At 35.1% G+C, this 26,736-nt stretch overlaps 2 protein-coding genes across 5 annotated transcripts in view; both read right to left on the reverse strand.

Moving 5' to 3' along the window:
- LOC145254570 (protein mono-ADP-ribosyltransferase PARP15-like) overlaps nucleotides 1-3,931 on the reverse strand; it is a 130,865-nt gene extending 126,934 nt beyond the window's left edge. Inside the window, exon 1 of the mRNA XM_080113176.1 lies at nucleotides 3,794-3,931. The gene's annotated coding sequence lies outside the window, so the exon portion shown is untranslated. The remainder of the gene's footprint in view (nucleotides 1-3,793) is intronic.
- LOC145254571 (uncharacterized) overlaps nucleotides 3,900-26,736 on the reverse strand; it is a 257,538-nt gene continuing 234,701 nt past the window's right edge. For all 4 annotated transcript variants that reach the window (XM_080113179.1, XM_080113178.1, XM_080113177.1 and 1 more), the window contains exon 5: nucleotides 3,900-4,037. In XM_080113179.1, coding sequence (XP_079969305.1) covers nucleotides 3,981-4,037 — 57 coding nt within the window. In that variant the 3' untranslated portion in view covers nucleotides 3,900-3,980. The remainder of the gene's footprint in view (nucleotides 4,038-26,736) is intronic.

The following is a 26,736-nucleotide window of genomic DNA, read 5'->3' on the forward strand; positions in this document are numbered from 1 at the left end:
CTCTGGTTACCAAAAATAATAATTGTCCCAGTAGTAAGGATTTCTCCTCCATTGACTCGGACAAATTACTTTTAGTGCAGCATCTTCAGAACAGATACTAAACTTTTATCCCGGCCCGAAGGCCAAGAACAACATGCATATATATATATATATATTATATACATATATATATATATATATATATATGTACATACATGCATATATATATATATAGAACAACATGCATATATATATAGAACAATATATATATATGTACATACATGCTTATATATATATACATACATACATGCATATACATATATATATATATATACATACACATACATGCATATACATATATATATATTATACATACTCATATATATATATATATATATACATAAATACACATACATACATATATATATACATACATACACATACATGCATATATATATATATATATACATACACATACATATATATACATACACATACATATATATATATATATATATATACACATACATGCATATATATATATATATATACACACATACCTGCATATTTATATACACACATGCATATATATATATACACACATACATGTATATATATATATACACACATACATGCATATTAGTGTTGTGCCGATGAATCGGAATCGGGAATCGGTTAAATCGGTAATTTTCGGGGAATCGGCATCGGAATCGGAAAAATTTGTGTATAATTTCCGATTCGAAAATATATACATTTATATTTGAATATTTTTCAAAAGTTAATTTTCAATTGCTTGTACCGATTATAAATATTTATTTATTTTAAACTATTAGTAAAACTACACTCTATAGATCTACGTACTCGTTATAGAATGAAGTTCTCATAACAAAATCACGTAATTTCATTAAATAGTTTTTGTTTTACGCTCCCTTGACTAATTATCGCAGTTTTTTTAGGAAGATTCTGAATTTCCCAAATCGTTTTACGGCATAAAATAAAAACTATTTGATGAAATTACGTGATTTTTTTATGAGAACTTCATTCCATAACGAGTACGTAGAATATATATTTTTTTTTTATTTTTCGTTTTTTAACATAGTGTAAACCGCACAAGCACCCTTTTTTAATACGTGAAGACAGTTTAGAGCTTCATCCTAGATCTAAAAATAATTTGGTTTTTAGTGGGTTTACAAATATCGTCCAAAAGTAGAATTTCAATGAGGGGGGACTTTAAATGTAAATATAATTTCTTTTTCAATCTGAAAAATTTCTAAATGTTTTCTCTTTATCTATTTTATCCAGACTTTGATAAATTCATTGTGAGATATTCATGTATATTTTTAACTTTTCCGAAACCCGAGAAAAATGCGACGGTGTCAGACAATGTGGCTCCAGGAAAATAAAAATAAAACTCTATTCGTTTGAAATCTTTTCATATTAAACTCCTTGAGAAATTTGGCAAGTGGGTGTGAAAAAGTATTGTTGTCGAAACCAACGGCATCGAAGGTGTTTATTACCCCATAATACTTCAACTCAACTTTTGAGTGAGATTGGCGGGCTTCAGCGAGGCCTCCGTGATATATCTCACGGAGGCCTCGGCTTCAGACGGCATTGGCGCCGTCGTAGCAATCCTTAAGTATAAACACAAACAATACCGGCAGAATCAAAGAAAATCACACTGGAAGCATATTTCAAATTAAATCAAAGGGCCAAGCCTTTTTCACAATTTTGCCCATTCCTTGTTGGTCCCCCGATTTATCAGGGACTATAGTTTTCAGTGGCGTTCGTCCGTTCGTTCGTCCGGATGATTCCCGGATAACCTCCATTACTTTTTTCTGAAATTTTGCCACAAGTTGTACTCCAATACGTAGATGTGCACAACATCGAGTTTTTTTAAAGAAAACTCTCGTTGCTCCCCAAGGGGCTGAAAAGAGGTCAAAAATGCCCAAAATGGCAAAAATGACACTTTTGGCCCCATAACTTTTTTCCCGTCCATTAGATTTTACTGAAACTTGTCCAAAATGTGAAGGCAATTGTCGCAAATGTAAATTCAGTATCGCTGACCCTGGCAAAACTCTGGTTTGCGCCCCCCGGGAACTTTTAGGGCTAAAAACCACCCCTTTTTTAGGCTCTTTTTTTTCATATTTGTCTAAACACTCATGATTATAAAATATGTATATATATATATATATATATATAAAACGATTAGGAATTTAAAATAGACGGTCAGTTTCACAAATAAATATAACGTAACATGAGCTGTAGTGTGTTACCAATTTTAAATTATGTGCGCTTATTGGGGATAGGGTGTCTACTTTTTAAGCGATTACACATGGTTTTACAACGTTGCAAACCGAACTTAATTTAGTGGGAAACACTTTAGTTAATATCCATAAAGAATTAGGATGGCCAGAAATGATGATCATTTTACGTTAAATTTATATTCGAAACTGATCTTACACTCTAAATTCTAAATGATCGCTTTTCTTTCCGCCAATTAAAAAATGTTCTAACACGTAATCTATAAAAGTAATATTTCATTTTGGAATAGGGATTTAGCTGCGAGAGAAAGCACAGAAAGCTCACGCAATCTCACGTTAAAAATGGTTTTCATAATAGTAATATTATTATTTAGAAATTCGTTCGTAACAATGAGATGTGGCTTTGCTAAGTGGCGTTGTTAAATATATTGTTCTTACATCGTTTTCTTATTTTGCCTACCAATCTTCGAATATTTTCCACTATTCATGTAAGTAACATGTTATACAGTAAATACGAACTGGTACAATATAGCTTTGTTTTAACATCAAAATAAATGTTTTGTTGTGTTACAATTTTTAATCAATTACAAGGCAAACATGTGAGATAAAATATACGCGGACATTAACCAGGGGTTTATGTAATAATTTGAAAATTTACGAAAAAACAAACAAAAAAATCTCTAAATTAAATATGTATGAATTTTACAAGAATCGGAATCGGAATCGGGAATCGGATCGGAATCGGAAATTTTGAACGGAATCGGAATCGGAATCGGGAAAAATTTTGGCATCCGTCCCATCACTAATACATATATATGTATATATATATACACACATGCATATATATATATATATACACACATACATGAATATATGCACATATATATATATATACCACACACATACATACACATATATATATGCACACATACATGCATATATATATACACACATACATACACATATATATACACACATACATACACACGTACATGCATATATATATATATTTATATATATAAACACATACATGCATATATATATACACGCACACATGCATATATATATATATACACACATACATGCATATATATATATATATATATATATATATATATATATATATATATATATATATATATATATATATTCCTTTAATCTTCTCTCCAAAATCGGGGAAAAAAGGGAACAGAATACAAAAGAAAGAGAAATGAGGAGGCAGCTGACCGGTTTTGACCCTCGCTTCTCAAAGCTGTATTGAGGGAGTATTAAAACAAAGAATGATAAAGCGATTAAAATCGCGTTTTATTCAATTCACAGGGAGGAAAAAAATTGGGAAAACGATTAAAAATAAACAGCGTTATGGTTGAATATATATACCCACCGAATTGAATTATCTATTAGGAAACTTCTTGTTGCTGGAATTAAGCAATATTTGTATATCGAACTTGGGAGGATTTTATGCTGGAGAGTGTCAATTTGATTCTACAGTTTGTCTTTTGGAATTATCAGGAAGTGGAATTGTTAATATTTTTGAAAAATTCTCCACTTACTTTTATGAGATGTTGGTCTCTTGGAGTGACAATAATGTAAGCATTTTCCAATGATTTTCTTGGCCCAAGGAGAAATGAAGTATAGTCCGATAGAATGTTCGGCAAATTTCATCAGGGAATGTCTTTGCTCCAGTTCCTAACAGAGGAAATGCAATTGACTTAGCTGCTGAATACTGTCCATTGTGTTTCAAACGATTTTACCATCAGCTTCAAAAAGACACCTCTTGATGAGTTTTGATATTTCCTGTAAGAAAAACAATACATTGAAAAAAATAACTGTGCTAAAATGTTTGGTGATACTCATAAACACATAAAGTCAAGTGTATCTGTTTTTGTTTTTAGTCATTTTGGCTCATCTTGTCTACTTTGCTGAGACACATTAGCTGTTTATCTTTATTACTATATGAGTTCATAATTACATCTGCATTCATAAACGAGTCATTAACGGAATTCTGCTGATTCATTCTGCTGACTAAATCGAAATATCTATCTTTGCATTTGCCAAGATTGGGTGAATTTGAAATGTTATCAATATGGAGAATAGGGAAGTAAGTTCGGACATCCCATTGAAATTAAGGATAAACAACAATCCACAATACACAGGATAAACTTTCCAAAGTTTTACCACTTCATGGGGAATTAAGCATATAACTAGCTCAACCAACTGTACCAGAAGGAATGGCTTCATCAAGGGATATGAGAAGTTCATTAATTTACAATCAAGAAAGGACTCAAAGATAAAGGAGATATCCAAATAGCATTATTGCAGATCAGAACAACTCTATAGACAACAAATTACTATCACCTGGTGAATTACTATTCAGACAGGTTATAACAACCACACTACTCAGTTAAGTAGAGCATGGGAAGGAAGAATACTAATAACAAAAAGAGGGAAAATATGCAGAAATGAAAATAAACAACCTCAGTAGCACCACTATATCCAAGCCAACATGTGTCAATAACAAAACCTGAAACTATTGTTTGGAAGGATGATAATTCAAGGAACTATATAATGGAAATTTGAAAAATGGAGCAAGACTCCATCATAGCTGTACTCACCTATATGCTGTGCCAACAACTGTTGTAAGGAAGAAAATACACTTCACTGATCCAAGAAAGATAATATATCAAATGTCAGGAAACAAATCACCACAATGACAACAAACAACATTAAATGAGGAGAAAATCCAAAGAAACACAACTAGATCTGCATGAGTCATAAACATAGCAGACACATTTAAGGACAATACATATAAACAACTATGACTACTCAACAAAGATCATCATTACCAGACTCATACAAAAAAGACATTACATAAAAACAAACAATAATAATCAACTAATATAGAAAGCAAAAAACAGTACGATTTTAATCAATAAATTAATTCAGATTTTCATACACCCATATGAACACAATTAAAAAAGGAGGATGTTTTAATATATTATGTACTAATAATGTGGATACAACTACACAACTACTTACAGTAGAATACCCCATAACATCACAGTACCCCATAACATCACAGTACCTCATAACATCACAAAAATCTCTCTCATCCAAGCCGTTGTTATTTACCAAATGATACTTCACTTGGCAGCCTCATCATCCAAATATACTTTCTCCACACCAGAGTTCTCATTCCCATTCTTTTACACTACTTGAATGCAAATTGGTTATCATCTCTTAACCTACCATTAAGTCTACTACAACTTCTTGTATATCCAATGAAATAAATTGGACCAAGCACCAATTAAGGACCCTGGCCAGCTTCACTTAGAAAAGAACAGTTTTCAGATGGTAATACTTTAACCTTCATCTTGGTATATTCAAGCGGTTTTGTCACCAAGAGTGTATTTTTTTATATATGTACACAATTTTGATTAATCTTTAGATTGATATTCTTTATTTAAAAATAAATAAAATAAATAATAATTTTTTTAATAAAATTATTTAAACTAAAATTTGGATTGATATTTTTTATATATGTACACAATTTTGATTAATCTTTGGATTGATATTTTTATTTGAAAATAAATAAATAAATAAAATAAATAATTTTAATAAAATTATTTAAACTAAAATTTGGATTGATATTTTTTTACCATGTTTTGAACGAATATAACACTTAAAATTGTTGCTGGCAAGTAGTTGTTTACAAGTTATATATTTCTATATAGTTTTTTTTTTTTTTACTCCATGTTCACTCCTTTACAAAGCATATCGCCACTTGGACGTAAGGGGTTACTATTTGGGGCCATGTCTAGGAAAGATTAACAAGATATTTGTTTATGTTACATTTAAACTTCTCCATATCAGTACAGCCAGGGAAGCTAGCTGTTTGAGGAAGAAACTATTAGAATAGAAAGCTTTCTGGCATTTAGGGACAACAACAGTGAAGGGATGAGATCTTATTGCTAAGCAGGTTTGTCAGGGATATGTATGTCGAGGAGGTACAAGTGAAACAAGTTCATCAGAACAGATTCCATTAAAATATTTGTAAAATGGGCACAGTGGTGCAACATTGCAGCGATGAGACGGGCTGGAGCAACAATTGATAAAGTGGGATCGATTAGATTGACAACTCTTTTTTGGACTTTATCTAAGAGGGAGAGACCAGTGGTAGATGCACCATCCCAGATGTGGCAACGATACTCCATGCATTGGCGAATGGTGACCTTGTAAAGGTACAGGATACTCTCAAGCGTGAGTAGTCTTCTAGCTCGATAGAGAGAACCCACCTTCTTTGCAGCAGCCTTTGCAATGTCTTCTCTGTATCGTTTCAGTTCATATTGCCCGTAAATGTTAGGCCGAGGAGTTTGAAGGTAGAATTCTCTGGTAGGGTCTATTTTTCATGGATATAGGGGGTTGGAGAGGCGTCTTTCAATTGTTAAAGGAGAGCAGCTTAGTTTTACTAGCATTAAATGTACCATCCATTTACAGCCACATTCCACTATAGTCCGGAGGTCGTTTTCTAATAATTCTGCCATTGTCTTTGATTTATGTACATCTGTTCTCCCCTCATGCATATTACAGAGCATTGTATAATCAGCAAATATACCCATCTCGGACATAATATTATTAAGGAGGTTGTTTATAAATATCAGGAATAATAATGGTCCTAGGAGTCCTGAGGCACTCTCGCATTAATGTTATACTGCTTGGATGTACGTCCGTCAATGATAACCTGTATGCTTCTAATGCCTAAGAAGGATCTAATTATATTTAGTATACGTTCAGTTATACTATACGATTTAATTTTAATTAGCAGCTCTTTATGCCAGACTTTGTCAAAAGTCTTGGATATATCAAGGGCTACAGCCCTGGCTTTGCCCGCCTTATCCAGTACATGGTAAATGTGTTCAGAGATGACTGTTAAAATATCTGCAGTAGAACAACATTGCCTGAATCCATACTGTTTGTCAGAGGGATTTGCTTTTGTGAGGTGGTGAACTAGTGCTTAATTAATTAAGGTCTCAAAATTTTAGCGAAGAGTGGGAGGAGACTAATAGGGCGATAATTGAGAGGGTCTGTTCTTTCACCAGAATTCTTGTAAATTCTTGTTACACTGGTATCACAAGAGGCCATCTTCCAGCTATTAGGGAAGCAAGATTCAGCAAGGCATTTATTGTAGAGCTTGGAAAGTATGGGGGCTAGCTCGGCTGAACATTTCTTAATGCAGGGATGAGATCAGGCCCACATGACTTTGAGGTATCTAAGTTTTTTATGATATTGCGGACATGAGAAGGATGATTTTTACATCATCTAATGTTGCTTCAGTCTGCATAGGGAAATTTGGGAGGGAGTTGTTTGTGATTCTAAGGTGGAGTTGGAGGCCAATCGCTGGGCAAGCAGTTCCGCCTTCTCCGTTACTGTGTATGCAACCTTTTGGCTGTTGCTCAGTAGAGGAATTACTGACTGTCCTTTATTCACTACACTATTATAGATTTTTCCGAAATGACGAGTTCCTATCTTTTGTGATTCAATGCGTTCCCTGATTATTTCAGCATGCTTTCTTTTAGCTGTTGCTATTTCACTCTTACAATGATTTCTAGCATCTATGAATTTTGCCTATTTGTATTTGACTTATGACATACGAACTGGCAGAATGCATGCTGTCTTTGTGCAATAGCAGCTGCACAATCTGCAGTGAACCATGAGGGTGAATGGGGCTTGCTATAATATTTCCATGTGGGAACATGTGCTTCAATTCCTGCTTTGCACCATTCAGTTGTCTCATTGGCACACTGTTCAGCAGGAAGAGAGAAGATATTGGTCAATGGGGCATCTTGGATGTGTTCGCTAATGACTTCCCAGTCAGCCCTGTTATAATACCTTGTTGTTTTGAGCAATGGTTTCCTCACCTTGAGGTTGGGATTTAAATGTGATGTTAACTAATACCACTATGTAAGCTGCGTTTCCTTATAGAATTAGTCACATAATCCTCAGCTACTGTGGTAAGGAATAGGTCTAGAATTGAAGTTTGCTGATGATCACAATCTGGGAGGACGGTTGAAAACATGGTTGTCTGTGTGAGGGAATGGGTTATACAAAAGCTATAAGTAGAGCATCTAGCTGCATCTGTGAAACCTGAGAAACCAAGCCAATTTTTATGGTGGACACATGTATTTGGGCATTACTATCTAAGGAGAGTGCTGCATCTACATTATCAGAGACATGGTCGATTAGGGTACAATCCTGACTTGAGGGAGAACGGTAGAGAAAATATAAGTAACTAATGCAGTGATAAAATGTTAGTCGAAAGCACATAAAAGCCTGGTCATCTGATTCAAGATTTTTCTCTCTAGTTAAAGGAAGGGTGCTACGGATATAGGCTCCAAGCTCATGCATATATCTATCCAAGTCCCTTACGGCAAAGTGGGAGGTATCCTGGCATATTAAAATAGACGGGATTGAAGAGTGTAAGTTTGTTTCACTTAATACTAAGATATCTGGGGAGTTTACTAAAAGGTAAGCCTCTACATCATCTAGATTACATCTAAGCCCACAGATATTTGTGAAAGTTGAGCTTCAAGGGTGAAGGTGAATTGGTTTTGTTTGGGTTGTTGTCTGATTTTATTATGATATTTGTTTGGGTTATTTCATTACATTTTATTCATTTCATATATTTATATATTTACAAAACAAAACAAAAAAGATAATAATAATCGGTATAATAATTGAAAATATAGAACCTTTTAAATAAAACAATTTAAACCAAAGTTTTTAAACACAGAAACATAACTGGGTGTTCACGGATGTTTCGTAGACTTTTGCAATTAAGATTGAATATTTTTATATAGAATCTGTTGGTTGTGTGCGTTTTTAATATAAATCAATATTTAATTTTTCTTTAAAGCAATTTTCAAATCTCGGTTCTTTATACTTCTGATATTATTATGCATAAAAATTGCCTCAATGTAGAAAAATTCCTCCTTCTTCTCTGACTGTCAACATGAGACATATCTGTCCTAAATTTTCAATCATTACGTTGGTTTATTATTATTATTATCATTTCTTTTGTTTAGTAAATATATAAATGCACTCTACATAAAAATCAATCTTGGTCGCAAATAATTTGACTGATTTTTTTTTTTTTTTTAATGAAAAAAGTGTTTATTTACAAAATTTTATAAAACTACTAGCGGGGGTACCCGGCGTTGCCCGAGTGTTTGTTTCCGGGACGTGGGGGGGGGGGGGGGGAGTTTTAAAAAATGTTATGGTAGGTAAGTAGGAAGGATCAAACCCGGAGTCATGAGTAAAAGTAGGAAAATAAAGTGTGAAAAAAAACCAAAAAAAACATCTGCAACGTTAACAGTTCGGCCACCAAGAAAAGTCCATTCCAGTTGTTTAGGAAAAAAAAAAAAAAAAAAAAAAAAAAAAATGACTACGGTAGGTCAGCGCAAACGTGAAAATATAATGTGAATTGTCCAGCACGCTAACCACTACGCCACAGAGCACTGCAGCTTAGTTTAGTGATTTTAAATAACTTCACATGAAAGAACTACGAAGCCAAACCGGTGTTCTCTTCTCAACTGTTCCTTGTGAACGATCCCCAAACGGTGTTAAGTGGTGGCAGGGGGAGGAGGAATTTATTAGAGAGAAAATATTTTACCACTTCTATTGATCTTAACCGATTTTGGCCATGACTTCTCAGCAGAAAAAGTATAGAAATCTAAGATTATCGAGGAATTTGAGAAATAATAAGCCTATAACACACCTCAGATATTGTTCTGCCGTTTGTGCATATTATATTTGCATGAAATATCTTGATTTTTAATCCTATTAATGTCAAAATCAGACGGGAAAAAATGAGTTCATTTTATTTATATAGAGATTTACACCAAGGTAAAAATATAAATTCAAATTTTGGTTTAAATAGTTTTATTTAAAAAAACTGTAAATAAACATAACAAAAAAATCAATCTTGGTCACAAATAAATAATATAACTCACTTTTATTATTATATTTTTAATAAAATATCAATTCGTGAAAATCTAACCGAAAATTAAAACATTTTGTAAATATATATACACACTTTGTGTCACAAAAATACACTGGAAAATTTAAGAATTTAAAAGACAGATTTTAAAAATGATTTAAAGAATCTATATAAAAGTGAAAGTGTGTATGGATGTGTCTATCTGTCTGTGTACATTTTTCCCTACACAATAACTCTGCCAATTTTCAGTCTACAGACTCGAAATTTGATATACAGGGTATTGAGATTTAGGAAAATCTTTATAATCGGTTTTCGGCCAGAAATTTGGCTGTTAAGAGGTCATTCAACGATTTGACCTTTGAGAACTCTACCAAACTCTTCTGCCAATTCTGAGTCTAAACATTGAAATTTTAGATATAGGTTCCTTGGACATGGATCTAACTTAATAACTTGATTTGAACCCCAAAACAATAAATGTTAAGGGGTCATAATAGGGGTCAAAGTTAAAAAAAAAAAAAGAAATGACTGCTTCGGTCTCTACCAAATTACTCAGACAATTTCTGGTCTAAACATTTGAAATTTTACATAAAGCATATTCAGAGATCAGGCAAGCTTTTTAATCGGTTTGAGTAGGAAATTGGAATTACCAATATATGAATGTATGTATGTATGAATTTTTGCATGTCTGCCTAAAACTTTTGACAGAGGTGACGGATTTTACCAAGATCAGTATCGTTTTGAAGTTCAACCTTTTAGACAACAAATATTGAAAAACTGGCTAAAAACATTAATATCTTCACCTTCAACTGGGCACTTTTCTATAGGGGAGGGTCGCTTTTTTCGCCAATATTTTCGAAAGTCATCCTCTCCTTTCGATTGTCTAGCCTTAATTAAAACCTACGTAACTTCCAGTTTGGCAGTGGTTGTAACAGCAAAGACATCACATTTTTTTTCCCCATTCTTTTTCTCCTTTGTGGAAAGGTTCGAGCCCGCCTTCCTACTACCACTTTTTTTTTTGCTCAACATACACCTCCAAACACCCGGGAAATGCTGGGCTGAAATGCTAGTAATTAAATAAATATTGATTTGTATAAAAACCTTACACACAAAAAAAACGGACTTTATATATAAAAAAAATCAATCTTGGTTGCAAAAATCCACAAAACATTTGTGAACATCCAAATAAGTAAGTTATTTTATATTTGTTTCTGTCTTTAAAAACTTTGGTTTACATAGTTTTATTTAAAAGGTTCTAAATTTTTAATTATTATTTTTTGTTTTGTTTTGTAAATATATTACTTGCAAACAACTATTTGCCTGCAACAATTTTACACGTGATATTCGTTCAAAACATGGTAAAAATCCAAATTTTGGTTTTAGTTTAAAAATAGTTTTATTAAAAAAAAATTTATTATTTATTTATTTATTTTCATTTATTTATTTTTTAAAATAAAATATCATTTATTTATATATTTATTTATTTATTTTTTAAAATAAAATATCATTTTATTTTTATTTTTAAAATAAAATATCATTTTATTTATTTATTTATTTATTTATTTTTAAAATAAAATATCATTTATTTATTTATTTATTTATTTTTTAAAATAAAATATCAGTCCAAAGACGAATATTGAGTAACTATTTAAAAAAAAAGTTAACTTTTGTCATGAAAGTCATTCAAACGTACTAAGGTGAAGGTTGTCACCTGAAATCTGTTCTTTTGTAAGTGAAGATGGCTGGGGTCCTAAATCGCTGCTAGTCCAATAAATTAAACTGCAAAAAAATTCATCCTTAATTTCTCAATGACTAGATGCATGGAAATTATTTACATTTCTGCTTTCTAAAATGTAATTGAAATGTCTTTTTTTACTCATATTTAATATTTTTAAACAATTCACTGTTAATGTTGACCATCCCAACTAGTATTGTGACAGTGTCGTTGGATGTGATGATGATGGCAATGATGATGTTGGTGATGATGCTTGTGATGGATGGTGATGATGACGCGGTAATTATAGGATGAGGATGCTGATGATAATGATGAGAATGAAGGAATAGTTTGGTTCAATAATAAATGCACACACTTATTTGATAAAGAAGAAATCTGTTTTCTTTCATGATAATTTCTGTTGACATAAACGGCCATTAAAAAGGAACACAGCTGAAAATGTGACATTTTAATATGAAGAAATAAAAAGAAAATGTCAAAAATAGCACCTTTTGGTGATTTGAAAAGTTCATCTGAATAGGCAATAGTTAAGAAAAAGCAGTTAACCAAATTTCTCGCTGGTCCAAATTTAATAGGCCAGGATATTATGAGTTTCTTTGGATAAGGAAAAACAATATGGTGGAAATAAATTATTGATTATTGTCCAGGGGAATTTATCAGACCTAAAAATATAACTAAATTATTTTATTATTTTACTCATATGAAATGGCACTTGAAAAAAAAAAACCTTTGGTTATGCAAATAAAAATGAACATGATTGATGGTGAAAGGTAGACCGAATGGAGGGTGAAGGCAATGAACCCCTACTGTCGGGAGTGACAGTCAGTTTTAGAGCCTGAGAATTTCAAAAACGGCCTGAGATTGGTTTTCTGAGAATTGTGAAATGGAATTCTGGGAATTGAAAGCGGGGTTAAGCTCATCTTGATTCTCAATATAATGAAAAGGCAAAAATAGCCTCGAGGACACACTCTGCTAGCCTGTATGGGGCTTTTACACCAGTCCAATAGAAACCCTTGGCTCTGCCATCTACTTGGGGCTTTTACATCAGTCAGAGAGAAGCTTTTGACTTAAAAACACACTATACCGACTGCCTGAGCTTAAGTCTCACTCTATTCTAAAGCATTGAATTTACACTGTGAAGAAACAAACCTCAACTTTACTAATGGAAGCTAGAACATTTGTATTTAGAGTCAGAACTTATGAACGATCCGAGTTTTTTAACTTTCAAGTGAATAATTATTTTTTGTTTTTAAGAAAAATGACAACTGGTTTTTCTTTGTTGATTGTCAAATTGAAAATACAGTTGATTTCAGATCTACCGTGACGCCCAGAGGATGAAGACACAGACACAGCCATTGTGAGAAGAGAACTCAGCACAAAGTTGAAGCGATATATAGCTGGCTGAAGTAAACAGTGTTGCCACACAGACTTAGGGTTGTGCAAATTTTTTGTGTTCCAAGCATCTGAGTGATATTTTCCAATGACCAGTGGGAGTCTGGTCACTCTAGAAGGTTCCATCACTAGACAGTTAAAAGTGTAGCCATCAGAACTTAGGATTAATATGCATTTCCTTGCCCATATGCATGACGAGGACTCGCCTAGAGAAGAGTTAAATTTATGGTGCTGTGAACTCAGGATCTTACACAAACGAGTGACTACGGACATTTCTTTTCAGGGGCATTAAACCGTTTTTTTTTTAGGAAAATAAAAATTAAAAAAAAAGAACAGTTGAAGAAAAAGATATATTTTAGTGGCACTGTGATTTGCAGGAAATTACAATCTTGTGACAGATTCAACTGAGTGTTAACAGACATTTTTGTGTTTTTACCAAAAAAACTTTTTTTTTCAAAAAGAGAAACGGAAAGAGAGAGTAAAAAAAGATAGAAACTAAAGCGTGTGTATCATGGAATTTGAACCTTAAATACTGCAGAATAAAACAAGGGAAATTATTTTAAGAGGATTTTTAAGCATTTAAACTGTCAAATTGGAATTTAATTCTGACATTGTCTTGGCAAGCAATTGTGATACTTTTGTTGAGCGGAGCTTATAAAGGAGTGAGACAACAAATTATTTGAAGGGAATTTTAAAGCATTTAAACTGTTGAGTAGGGAGTTATTTGACCTCAAAATATTATTGATTAATTAAATAAGGAGGGAGAGAGGTATAAAATTATAACCATCTTTAAAAAAAAAGCAAAACTGACAGTAATGACATCGTGCTGATTTTTCTAATGCATATACAAAAGAAAAAATATTGTGTTCTCAATTTTTTTATTTTAAAGCTTTTTGATTTATTGCTCTGCTGGAATGTAGCTATTAAGGTTTTCAGCAGATTGGTTGGATTTGAAACCGACGGTGCTGATGGTAATTTTATTTTTTTTTTTTATAACAACTGTCATCGAAGTAGTTGGAGATAAGTGAATGACTATCACATGCTTGGTTTGGGTATTTGCAGTCACCAGTTTACCACATCTACTCCATTTTCATTGTGTTTGATTTCAGACATCCAGAGGAGTTCTACAACTAAAACCGAATTTTCCTCTATCTCGTCGCAGATAGAAATAGGAGAGATAATGCTGTCAGTGATGACTATAGTGGGAACTTGGAAACACAGTGAGAATACCATATTTTAGAAGAGCAGCAAAGTGATGATCACAAGATCCAGGTGGTTGATCTCCTTGGTGATCTGCAGCCGTATGGATTGTCGGTGCCGCAGTTGAGAGAGGAAGTATCACAATTACTGAGAATCCAAAGCTCAGGTGATCCAAAAGTTTGCGCACCGTGAAGAATATGTATGACTGTTAGTCTTCCTAGTGAGGGAAAGAAACTTAATAGAGAAACAATGGAGAGATATGAAATCCTACCTAAGAGGGATAGAATCACTGTAGATGAGGCAAGAGAGATCAGTGTTACCAATAATGATAAAAGCGTATAAGTGTATTATCTGGGACATTGATATTAAGGTAATTAGGAGGAAACATTGAAACATGAGCAGTAGAAAATGTGGCAAGGGAGAACGTGTCAATATTAAATGTTACTAGGGTAGAGTTAGCTGCAAACAGAGCCAGCTTAATTAATTTCCCAGGTGCAGCTATTTAAAGAAGAAATGACTAATATGACTGGCATCATAATGTCAGAACTGTAAGAACTAGATGATTTTGTACAGATGTACTTCCAGTTAGTGACCATAATGGGTAGAGTACACCAGATGGGAGAGTCATTGATGTTACTCTTAGAGTATGCAGTTGGATATGTTGTCATTTGGATACCTGTCGTTCAGTATAACAACCCCAGGAAGATTGAGTGAAATGCTGTTGAAGATACAGGCCAAACTACCACATAATTTAAGGTTGCCTGTGAACTCCACTAAACAGTTGTGGAAGTACTACAGTGTATTGGGGTGCGTCACGCTATTGGAAGGGAAAAAACTTGTGGTACTGGTGTCTATTCCGTTATTGGACCATGATAGTGCATTCAAAATATATCTATACTCTGAAATTGACCAAAAAATGGGGGCAGTGGCTAAATATAAAGTAGAGACAGAATTTGTGGCCTTAAACATAGCCAGGACAAAATTTATGTTGTTAACAAATGAAGAAACAAGAAGATGCTAAGCCGATTCTTTGGGGAAATGTGGATTGATGAGTCCAAGTTACGTGATAAGCACTTATGGTCTGTGTGTGTGTTAGAATTACTCAAAAAAGACAAAGAAGGAATAATAAAATGTTGTGCAGAAGTATTAACCAACATGTTGTTGCCTTCAGCAGTGGCTGTGTCCGATGGAATTTGAGCAGTAGCCACCCAAGAAGAAATTGAGTTATTGAGAGTCTGTGAGGGTAAGGCCACTAAACCAATAATAGTTACACCCGCCCATTGTCCATTATAGGACTGCCCATGGGATGTGCCACCTTTAGGGCATCTATTTCCTTGCTCCCATATTACCAGGCAGAGGAGAAATTGAAACTAGATTCATTTCTAAAATTAATCGGGACTAATATGAGCAAATGGACAGAGCTATGGGAGCCCATAGTCAAGGAGTTTTCTAATATTACCTTACATAGAATGCCTGAATTGTTGAAAGCTGTGAAGCAAATTAGCTTCAAGCAATTAATGGCGCAACTGAATCTTGTAGGCAGGGAAAACGTAAGAGAAAGTGAGGACCAGGTTGGTATAATGGTTTAGCTGGTTGGACGGATCCTGCTGATCGCAATAGTATTGGTAATAGTAGGATGGTTCGTATGGATAAGGGGCAAGAAAAAGTTAGGTCAACCTAAACACGAACAGTAGAGTGAAGAGAGGATATGGGGAAGTGCACTTTGCCACGACCAAGATGGAGCGCATGAGTTAAAGCCTTTGACAGAAAGGGTTGAGATCCAGGTGGAAATCTCACCTGCAGAAAGAATATCCAAGGTATTGAAACTTGCTGTGAAGTCAAGAATTGAAAAAATAAATGAAAAAAAAAGAAATTTAACAAACAAAACAAAATAGGAAAAAATAAAAGAAAGGCAAGATAATTGTAAAGGGTGCTGAGTACCCTGATGAGATTGGGTATTGAAAAACTTTACATTGCATGAGTAGTCTTTGATTTTTATTGCCATTTTCTCCTGTCGCATGATCTATAATCCACACACATGTACACCTACAAACATGCATATCCATGATATGAGGGATCTGATCCTTTTTGAACTTCCAAATGAATAATTATTTGGAGAAATTTATAACTTTATTTTCTTTTCTTTTTATGTATTTATTTTTAAAATTCTCAATTACTTTATTTAGTTTCTTTTTTGTGCATTTATAGGTGTCATTTACTGTGTAAAGGAGAAAAATGATAGGGCCATATGTGACAGTGTTGTTGGATGTTACGATGATGATAATGGTAATGCCAGTGATGGTGACAGCAATGATGTTGATGATGATGGCAGTGATGATGGTAGTAATGATGATGGTAGTAATGATGTTAGTGATGATGATAGCAGTGATGATGGTGATGATATCAGTGATAATATTGATGATGCTGCTGATGATGATGGAAAGGCATTGTTAGGAATAGTTATTTTAGTATCAATTTAATACACTTACACACTTATTTGTGAATATTGATAAAGAAGAAATCTTTTTTTTTCATGATAATTTCTGTTGACATAAATGGCCATTAAAAAAAGAACACTAGCTGAAAACCAGATGCTCAAAAATAAAGATATCTGAAAAAAAATAAATGTCAGAAATGACGCTTTTTGGCTATCTGACAAGTTCATCTGTATAGGCCACTCCTGTTTAAAAAAAAAAAAGCAGTTAACCAAATTCTAGGTGGTCAAAATTTAATAGGCCAGATATTATTTGTTTGGATAAGGAAAAACAAGATGGTGGAAACAAAGTCAAATGTCTATTTATTATTGTCCAGGGGAATTTGATCATCTTAAAAAGATAACCGAATTATTCATTATTTTACTCATACGAAATGGCACTTGAAAAAACCCTTGGTTATACAAATGAAGGATGGGTCCTCCCACATGAGTGATGGTGAAAGGTAGAGACCTAATGGAGGGTGAAGGCAATGAACCCTCCTGTTGGGAGTGGCAGTCAGAGATGCATACTAAGAAAGAAGAAAAGAAAAATGTTTTTTTTTTAAGCCTGAGAATTTGAAAAACTGCCTGAGATTGTCAAAAACTGACTGAGAATTGTGAAATGGAATTCTGATTCTCAATATAATGAAAGGCAAAAATGGACACACTCTGCTATCTGCCTGGGGCTTCCACACCAGTCCAAGAGAAACCCTGACTTAAAACATATTCTGCCATCTGCTAGATAGAGAGAAACCCTGACTTCAGACACTATACTGACTGCCTGGGATTTTCACACCAGTTGGAGAGAAATCCCTGACTTAAGTCTCACTTTATTCTAAGCCTCTGAATCTACACTGTGAAGAAACAAGCCCCAACTTTACTAATGGAAGCCGTTAGTTCCTAGAACATTTAAATTTAGAGTCAGAACTTATGAACAATCAGAGTTTTGTAACTTTCAATGAATGATTATTTTTTTGTTTATAAGAAAAATTACAATTTTATTTGTTGATTGTCGAATTGAAGATGCAGTTGATTTCAGATCTACCCTGCCTGATGTTCAGACGGGGAAGACACAGACATAGTCATTGTTAGAAGAGAACTCAGCACAAAATCGTTTTGTGTGTTTGAAGCATCTGAGTAGTATTTTCCAGTGACCAGTGGGAGTCTAGCACTCTTGAAAGGTCCACCACTAGACAGAGTTAAAAGTATAGCCACCGGGACTTAGGGTTAATGCACATTTTCTTGCCTGTGTGTATGATGTGGACCTGCCCAGAGAGGTGTTACAATAAAATATAAAATCAAAAATTAAAACACATCCATTTCTTTAAATAACTGCTAAACAATTTTATAAACATACATTTTAAAATGAAACTTTTTTTTAATTTAAACATTCTCCATTTTTTAATTAGATATCATATAAAAAGTACGTTATGTTTTCATCAAAATGTTTAAATAAAAATTAAAAAATATAAAACCACTAGATGTAAGAAGCTAAGAAGACTAACAAATGATTATTGCAAAGGAAAGAGATGTCTATTGACCTTAGTCTTGAAAGGGCCAGGGTGGAGAAAGGATGAAAACCATAAGCAGGAAAAGAATTCCACCAGATTGTAGTTCTTGGAAAGAAGCTACTGTAATAGGAAACTGGATTACACTGAGGTATTAAGACAGTGAATTAATGGAGACCATTAATTAATGGAGAACATTAATTAATGGAGAACATTAATTAATGGAGACAATGAGTCAAATGAGCTAGAACAAAAGAAGCATTGAACAAATCAGATAATTCTGAAGAACACATGCAACAGGAAAATTTATAAAAAAAATGTCTGAGATTAGTAACATCACATCTGTAAGAGAGAAGTTGCAAAGAAGAAAGGATGGGGATAATTTCTGTAATTTATCAAGAACATTTAAATGAGACAGAGATTCACAACAGTACTCAATACATGATCTGATAGTAGATTTATAGAGATTCACAACAGTACTCAATACATGATCTGATAGTAGATTTATAGAGATTCACAACTACTCAATACATGGTCTGATGGTAGATTTATAGAGATTCACAACAGTACTCAATACGTGATCTGATATTAGATTTATAGAGATTCACAACTACTCAATACATGATCTGATAGTAGATTTATAGAGATTCACAACTACGTAATACATGATCTGATAGTAGATTTATAGAGATTCACAACAGTACTCAATACATGGTCTGATGGTAGATTTATAGAGATTCACAACAGTACTCAATACGTGATGTGATATTAGATTTATAGAGATTCACAACTACTCAATACATGATCTGATATTAGATTTATAGAGATTCACAACAGTACTCAATACATGATCTGATAGTAGATTTATAGAGATTCACAACAGTACTCAATACATGATCTGATATTAGATTTATAGAGATTCACAACAGTACTCAATACGTGATGTGATATTAGATTTATAGAGATTCACAACAGTACTCAATACGTGATCTGATATTAGATTTATAGAGATTCACAACTACTCAATACATGATCTGATAGTAGATTTATAGAGATTCACAACTACGCAATACATGATCTGATAGTAGATTTATAGAGATTCACAACAGTACTCAATACATGGTCTGATGGTAGATTTATAGAGATTCACAACAGTACTCAATACGTGATGTGATATTAGATTTATAGAGATTCACAACTACTCAATACATGATCTGATATTAGATTTATAGAGATTCACAACAGTACTCAATACATGATCTGATAGTAGATTTATAGAGATTCACAACAGTACTCAATACATGATCTGATATTAGATTTATAGAGATTCACAACAGTACTCAATACGTGATCTGATAGTAGATTTATAGAGATTCACAACAGTACTCAATACATGATCTGATATTAGATTTATAGAGATTCACAACAGTACTCAATACGTGATCTGATATTAGATTTATAGAGATTCACAACAGTACTCAATACGTGATCTGATATTAGATTTATAGAGATTCACAACAGTACTCAATACGTGATCTGATAGTAGATTTATAGAGATTCACAACAGTACTCAATACATGATCTGATATTAGATTTATAGAGATTCACAACAGTACTCAATACGTGATCTGATATTAGATTTATAGAGATTCACAACAGTACTCAATACGTGATCTGATATTAGATTTATAGAGATTCACAACAGTACTCAATACGTGATCTGATAGTAGATTTATAGAGATTCACAACAGTACTCAATACATGATCTGATATTAGATTTATAGAGATTCACAACAGTACTACATACGTGATCTGATATTAGATTTATAGAGATTCACAACAGTACTCAATACGTGATCTGATATTAGATTTATAGAGATTCACAACAGTACTCAATACGTGATCTGATATTAGATTTATAGAGATTCACAACAGTACTCAATACGTGATCTGATATTAGATTTATAGAGATTCACAACAGTACTCAATACATGATCTGATGTTAGATTTATAGAGATTCACAACAGTACTCAATACGTGATCTGATGTTAGATTTATAGAGATTCACAACAGTACTCAATACGTGATCTGATATTAGATTTATAGAGATTCACAACAGTACTCAATACGTGATCTGATAGTAGATTTATAGAGATTCACAACAGTACTCAATACGTGATCTGATATTAGATTTATAAAGATTCACAACAGTACTCAATACGTGATCTGATATTAGATTTATCGAAATTCACAACTACTCAATACATGGTCTGATGGTAGATTTATAGAGATTCACGGCAGTACTCAATACGTGATCTGATATTAGATTTATAGAGATTCACAACTACTCAATACATGGTCTGATGGTAGATTTATAGAGATTCACAACTACTCAATACATGGTCTGATGGTAGATTTATAGAGATTCACAACAGTACTCAATATGTGATCTGATATTAGATTTATAGAGATTCACAACTACTCAATACATGATCTGATGGTAGATTTATAGAGACAGCCTCGAGTGTGAGAAAGTGTTTAGAATGATAGAGAGAACTGATTTTATGAGGAGCAAAAAGAGTAATGGATCGCCAAGAAAGTTTTGATGAGAAAGAAAGACCAAGAAGTTTTAGAGCCAATTTCTCATTGAGAGCAGAGCCATCCATAAGAATCTCAGGAAGAAAAGGGATATGCAAACAATTTAAAGGCAGGCGCTGAGTCTAAACAGGATAAAACAAAGCAAGCCAGTTCTTAACTCAATCCATAACTAAACCCTTGTCAATTTCTAAATCAGCTGCATATAACAACTGATTTGAGGGAGATGAGACAATATCAGAATAGAGAGTATTAATATAATAAAATCTATTGTAAACTGCAAAGTGTCGGCAAGACGACGTATATTTGAAAGCACCAGTTGTCGTGAATGTCTTGCTTAAGTAGCCTACTCTCGCCTCTCATGCAAGCGGGTGAATCTACTTCTATGAGGGTATGACGTCAAGACCACTCCGGTCTTGTAACTGGGCATCTTGGGTTTGATTCCACCTCTACACGCTCTCCCCCTTCTAGGGCCACAAGATACTCACATTGTGGTTCAATGATTTGAGGTTTTGGGTTAGTTTGTGGCGTGCCCCATGTCTGTGGGGATAGGTTCCTGGGTGGTCGCATTACCCTTCTGCTATGACACACCAGTTGGTCTTCCTCAACCTCCATCATCCCAGGGGATACTGTGTCATCCACCTCCATCTGTTCTGTTAGAGTGTCGGATGTTTCGCGCTGGTATTGATCCATACACCTGGTGAACCATTGTCCCGGTATTTTGGGCCCTGTTAGATTGTCTATGGCATCCAACATTCCTGGTGGCTCCTCAGGTATCGAATGACAAGGGGTATCTACCATATATCTTCAGAGGAATCTGCGATTGCGATGGATTACCCGGTTACTCTCATCAATGCGTACATTATCCTACCGGTTACCCAATATTTCCACTACCCTTCCTGTCTTTGCCCATCGTAGTGGGTGTGGACTAACTTGGTTTTGAGCCGGCATTGTTTCCCTGATTTTCATTTCTTGAAGTGGGTGACTTTCAGATTTCATTCCGTTAGTGTCTTTTTGCCATCGCTGTTTCTCTATAATGACTGATTTCTCTCCAGCGTTTATGGATTCAATATTGGTTCTGGAGCACTGGGAGATGTTCCTTTATCACGCGACCATAGAGCATCATTGCTGGAGACATATATAGGTCTTGTACCGGGGTGTTGCAATGAGTCAGTATGGACCTAGCTGCCCGATCATAGCATAGGCGACCACAACTGTCCATGCTAGTATCCTTTTAGCCATTTTAATGGCCAATTGTGCTCTCCTGTTGCTTTGAGAGTAATATGCCGATGATGTTCGTTTCCTTATGCCCCAATTATCTAGGAATCGGTTATATTCACTGGAGTCAAATGGTAGTCCACCATCGGTTGACAGTTCCTCTGGGACGCTGTACGTGCAGAACCAGTTTCGTAGGGTGTCACATGTGGTTTTAGCATTTGCAGATGACATCAGAGTGACTTCTACCCATCTGGTGTATCTATCTGCATATACTAGGTAGTTCTTCCCTCGTAAATCAAAAAAGTCCGTCACCATCTTCTGAAATGGGAACACAGGGTTTGAGGGTGGCATTAGGAGTTCCCTAGGTTGTGATGGAGCTATTTTGTTGCATACTTTGCACTGGGCCTGGGTCTGATGAATGCTCGCGTCCAGTCCGGGCCAAAACAGCCTGTCTGGTGTTTGTCAACATTCCATTGACGCCTTGATGCGCCAGATGGAGCGATTCCAGTACCTCCACACATAGTTTTCTGCATATGAAGATTTTATTTCCCATTATCGTCACCCCTTTCAAGCAATATAACTCCTTTTTCATATGCCAAAACCAGCCAATTGTCTCCGGCAGTTTGTGCCAAGATTTAGGGAAACCATTTTGTATGAATTCGGTGAGGGTACAGCATTCCTCGTCAGTAGAAGCTGCAGCCACAATCCTGTCCCATTTTATTGACCTTAATTTGGGGTCCTGTTCATAAGTTGAGTTAAATGACGCTCTTATGGCACTATCCATGGTTTGTGAGATGTCCTTTTCGTTTTCTTCCTCCTGGCTTAACATTACTAGGCATCTCGATGTACAATCTAGTGCCGCATTATGTCCTCCAGAGCTTTGTCCAGAAGATCTTCACCAAGGCCTTATGGTCTACGGTGACTAACAGCGCTGGGCATTCCAAAACGAACATGCGACATGCTTCCAGTTCATAGACTAATGCTATGGCCTCTCCTTCAACTGGTGCGTATCGGGACTCTGCATCATTAGTAAATTAGGAGCCGGCCAGGATTAATCTCCAGTGGTCCTCACCAAACTTCGGTCCGGCTTCGGTCGCACAGTTCTTTGAAGTCTCGGGTTCTTTATGTCCTCCAGAGCTTTGTCCGAGAAGATCTTCACCAAGGCCTTATGGTCTACGGTGACTAACAGCGCTGGGTATTCCAAAATGAACATGTGACATGCTTCCAGTTCATAGACTAATGCTATGGCCTCTCCTTCAACTGGTGTGTATCGGGACTCTGCATCATTAGTAAATTAGGAGCCGGCCAGAATTAATCTCCAGTGGTCCTCACCACACTTCGGTCCGGCTTCGGTCGCACAGTTGCAGTGCTTCTGGAAAAAAAAATATCCCAAGCCTGTCCTACTGAAGTCCGTTGACAAACAAATTGGTCTGTTCATTTCAAAGGTTCTTACACTGTTCCTGGTCTCTTCTGTGATCCTTCTTTTCGACTCTTTGAAGATTCGATCGAATGTGCTGTCCCAGTAGAACTTTCAATTTTTTGTCTTCAGCAGCTCCCAGAATGGGGCCATTACTTTGGGCTAAGAAAAAGCATAGGCTATCTGGTTTACCATTCCAAACCAGGATCTTATGTCAGTTATATTTTTTGCCGTCGGAAAATTCCGTATTGCTTCAGTAATTTTTTTGGTGGGTTTTATCCTGTCTTCCGTTATCAAGAATTACAAGAGTTACAATATTTTTGCAGTATAATGGGGTATGATTCGGCACAGTCAGGAGATTCTATTTATAAACAATGGTGCTAGGAACTGACGAATCAAATTAATTCATGTTCTGTCTACTGCAAACCAGTCACCTCCCAGGACTTGTGTAGAACAATGAACCATCGGAAACTGTTCTGAAACTAAACATGGCTTACACTTCTAGAGGTTATGGACCCAACATACGTCTTTATTTCAATGGATCCGAATAAAAATTCAAATTGTGGCAAGTGAAATTTCTAGGATGTCTACAAATTCAAAAGCTACACAAAGTACTTCAAACACAACCTAAAAACAGAAACGACCCCGACTTCCTTAAAAAGAATGCAACTGTCTTTGCGGAATTAATACAGTGCTCGAAGTCTATCACTGGTAATAAGAGAAACCCTGGGCGATGGCAGCAAAGCATTGAACATTATTTAGCTGCAAAGGAAAATCCAAAATTATTTCTTTATATACTGAACTGACCTCTCTAAAACGAATGGAAGCTGAAACCATTACAGATTATATTATAAGAGCTGATATTGTCCGGCTTAGGTGGGACAGTAGTTCTTTGTGGGCACCCATATGGTGCCTTTCCGCCATCGCTAGTTGCCACATTCTGCTGGGAAGTTGGATCTGGAAAGTTCTCTGATACCAGACCAAGGTCTTTTAGGGCTGACTCATACAGGCAGAAATCTGATATATTTTTTGATATATATATAATCTGACGTGTTTCCCGTGATCCTACTCTGATTTTAGAAAATATCATGCCTGTTATGTTTAGTAGGTTTTCTGTGATTCCCCGAATTTGGTGACTGGTCGGTACTAGATATTTGTCTGGAAACTTCTGAATTTTTTGGATTTCTGGTTCGCTAGAGCATGTCTGTGCCTCAGTGTTTGTGATTGCATAAATTCGGTGAGTATTGAGGCCAGCTGAACCTATGGAGATGTGCCCGAACTCCGCATGGGCCTCTGGAATCGGAGTTATCTCCGGGTTGGTGCTAGATCAGGAGTACCTCTTCGGAACTTATTTTTGTTCCAAATAAGGTGCGGGATGGCCTTTGGTTTTGTTAGGTTGGCTTCACCTCTCTTTTTTATTTGCCCCTCTTGGAAAATCATCTGGTTACGACCCTTTTTGTGTCCTTGGATAGTGAGAGTTCTAGATTCTGTTCAGACCACTCCCGCTGTAAATCTGTTGCTGAACCCCTACTTCGGTTTTCGGCAGACTCTTTTTAAATGTCTGGTCAAGGCACAACTGTGACAAGTCATCTTTGCTGCTGGGCAGCCCCCTCGTCCTTTTGAGCCGTGACGGTGTGAGCTCTTCCCACACCATTTATAGGGTTCAGTGTCACTCAGAGTTGATACAGTCTGGTTCCCCCAAGGCCACTGTATGCGGCCTGACCTCTGTATGCTTATTGTAGTAGAGTATACACTACTGTGGGGATGGGGGATAGACTTATCCGTGGTCTCTAGGCTGACAAGCCTGTTGAACTTTTTTTCCAGTGTCGTAAGCGTCGCAGCCTCTGACATCACCTTGCTTTGATGCTCCAGGTTTGCCAGCCCTCCCCCCCATTTGTCCTGTTACCATATCGTTGGACTTTCTGATGCATCCTATCCCGTTCGGACAAGTCACTGAAAAGTCGCAGAATATTGCGACTGATCGAAGTCATGCCATGAACTCCATAACTGATTCCCCCTCCTTCTGCCTTATGGAGTGGAATTTTTGTCGGTACACTTCTTTGTGTAAGCTTCTGACGGCTACAAGCTTTATGTGTTGTAAGTGGCTTGCTGGACTGTCCTCCATCTCTTTGCAGGATGATGTTCTCAAGGATCAGTTGAAGTAATGTCTGCTGTGTTTGTTCGTCCATATTCCAACGTTGTTTGTAGCAGGTTTTCTATATCGGCAACGCCATGTAAAATGTCAGCAAGACGATGTATATTTGAAAGCACCGGTTGCCGTGAATGTCTTATTTAAGTAGACTGCTCTCACCTCTCATGCAAGTGGGCGAGTCTACTTCTATGAGGGTGTGACACCAAGACCACTCCGGTCTTGTAACTGGGCGTCTTGCGTTCGATTCCACCTCTACATAAACAAAAAAAACTCAACCAAAAAACAGATAAACAAACTGAAAAAGAGTCATCTGTTGGTTAGAAATCGACTGGATGAAAAATTTTTGGTGAATGTACACTATACTAATTTTTAAAAACGGTAAACATTTTAAAATTAAAATTTTCTTTGCACAAAACAAAACCAAATTAAATGTTTACCTCTTTTTCTTCAGTTTTACCTTCTTTTTAAGAATTTTTGCTTTTTCTTCTTACACAGTTTAAGAACAAAATTAAATCTGTTCCATGTATTAAAATTATAAAAAAAACGTTTTAATTAGATATTTTTTATTTAGTTTTCTGAATAAAAATATCTAATTAAAAAACTTCACTAAAATTTAAGTAGAAACAATTTAAATTAAACCACTTCCTTTTTGTTCTGTTCAGGTCAAATATGATTTTAAAGTATTAACCAATTCAAATTATATGTTTATTTGAATAGAAATCCTAAAATTCATCTGAGAATTTTGATACTAGAGTTGGAAACTGTGATTGAAAAGTTGGCGCTCCAGAGGAGGAGCATTCCGACCCAACAAAA

The sequence above is a fragment of the Euprymna scolopes genome, chromosome 30 (assembly GCF_053919585.1).
Source record: "Euprymna scolopes isolate OS-2025 chromosome 30, ASM5391958v1, whole genome shotgun sequence".
Lineage (NCBI taxonomy): Eukaryota > Metazoa > Mollusca > Cephalopoda > Sepiida > Sepiolidae > Euprymna > Euprymna scolopes.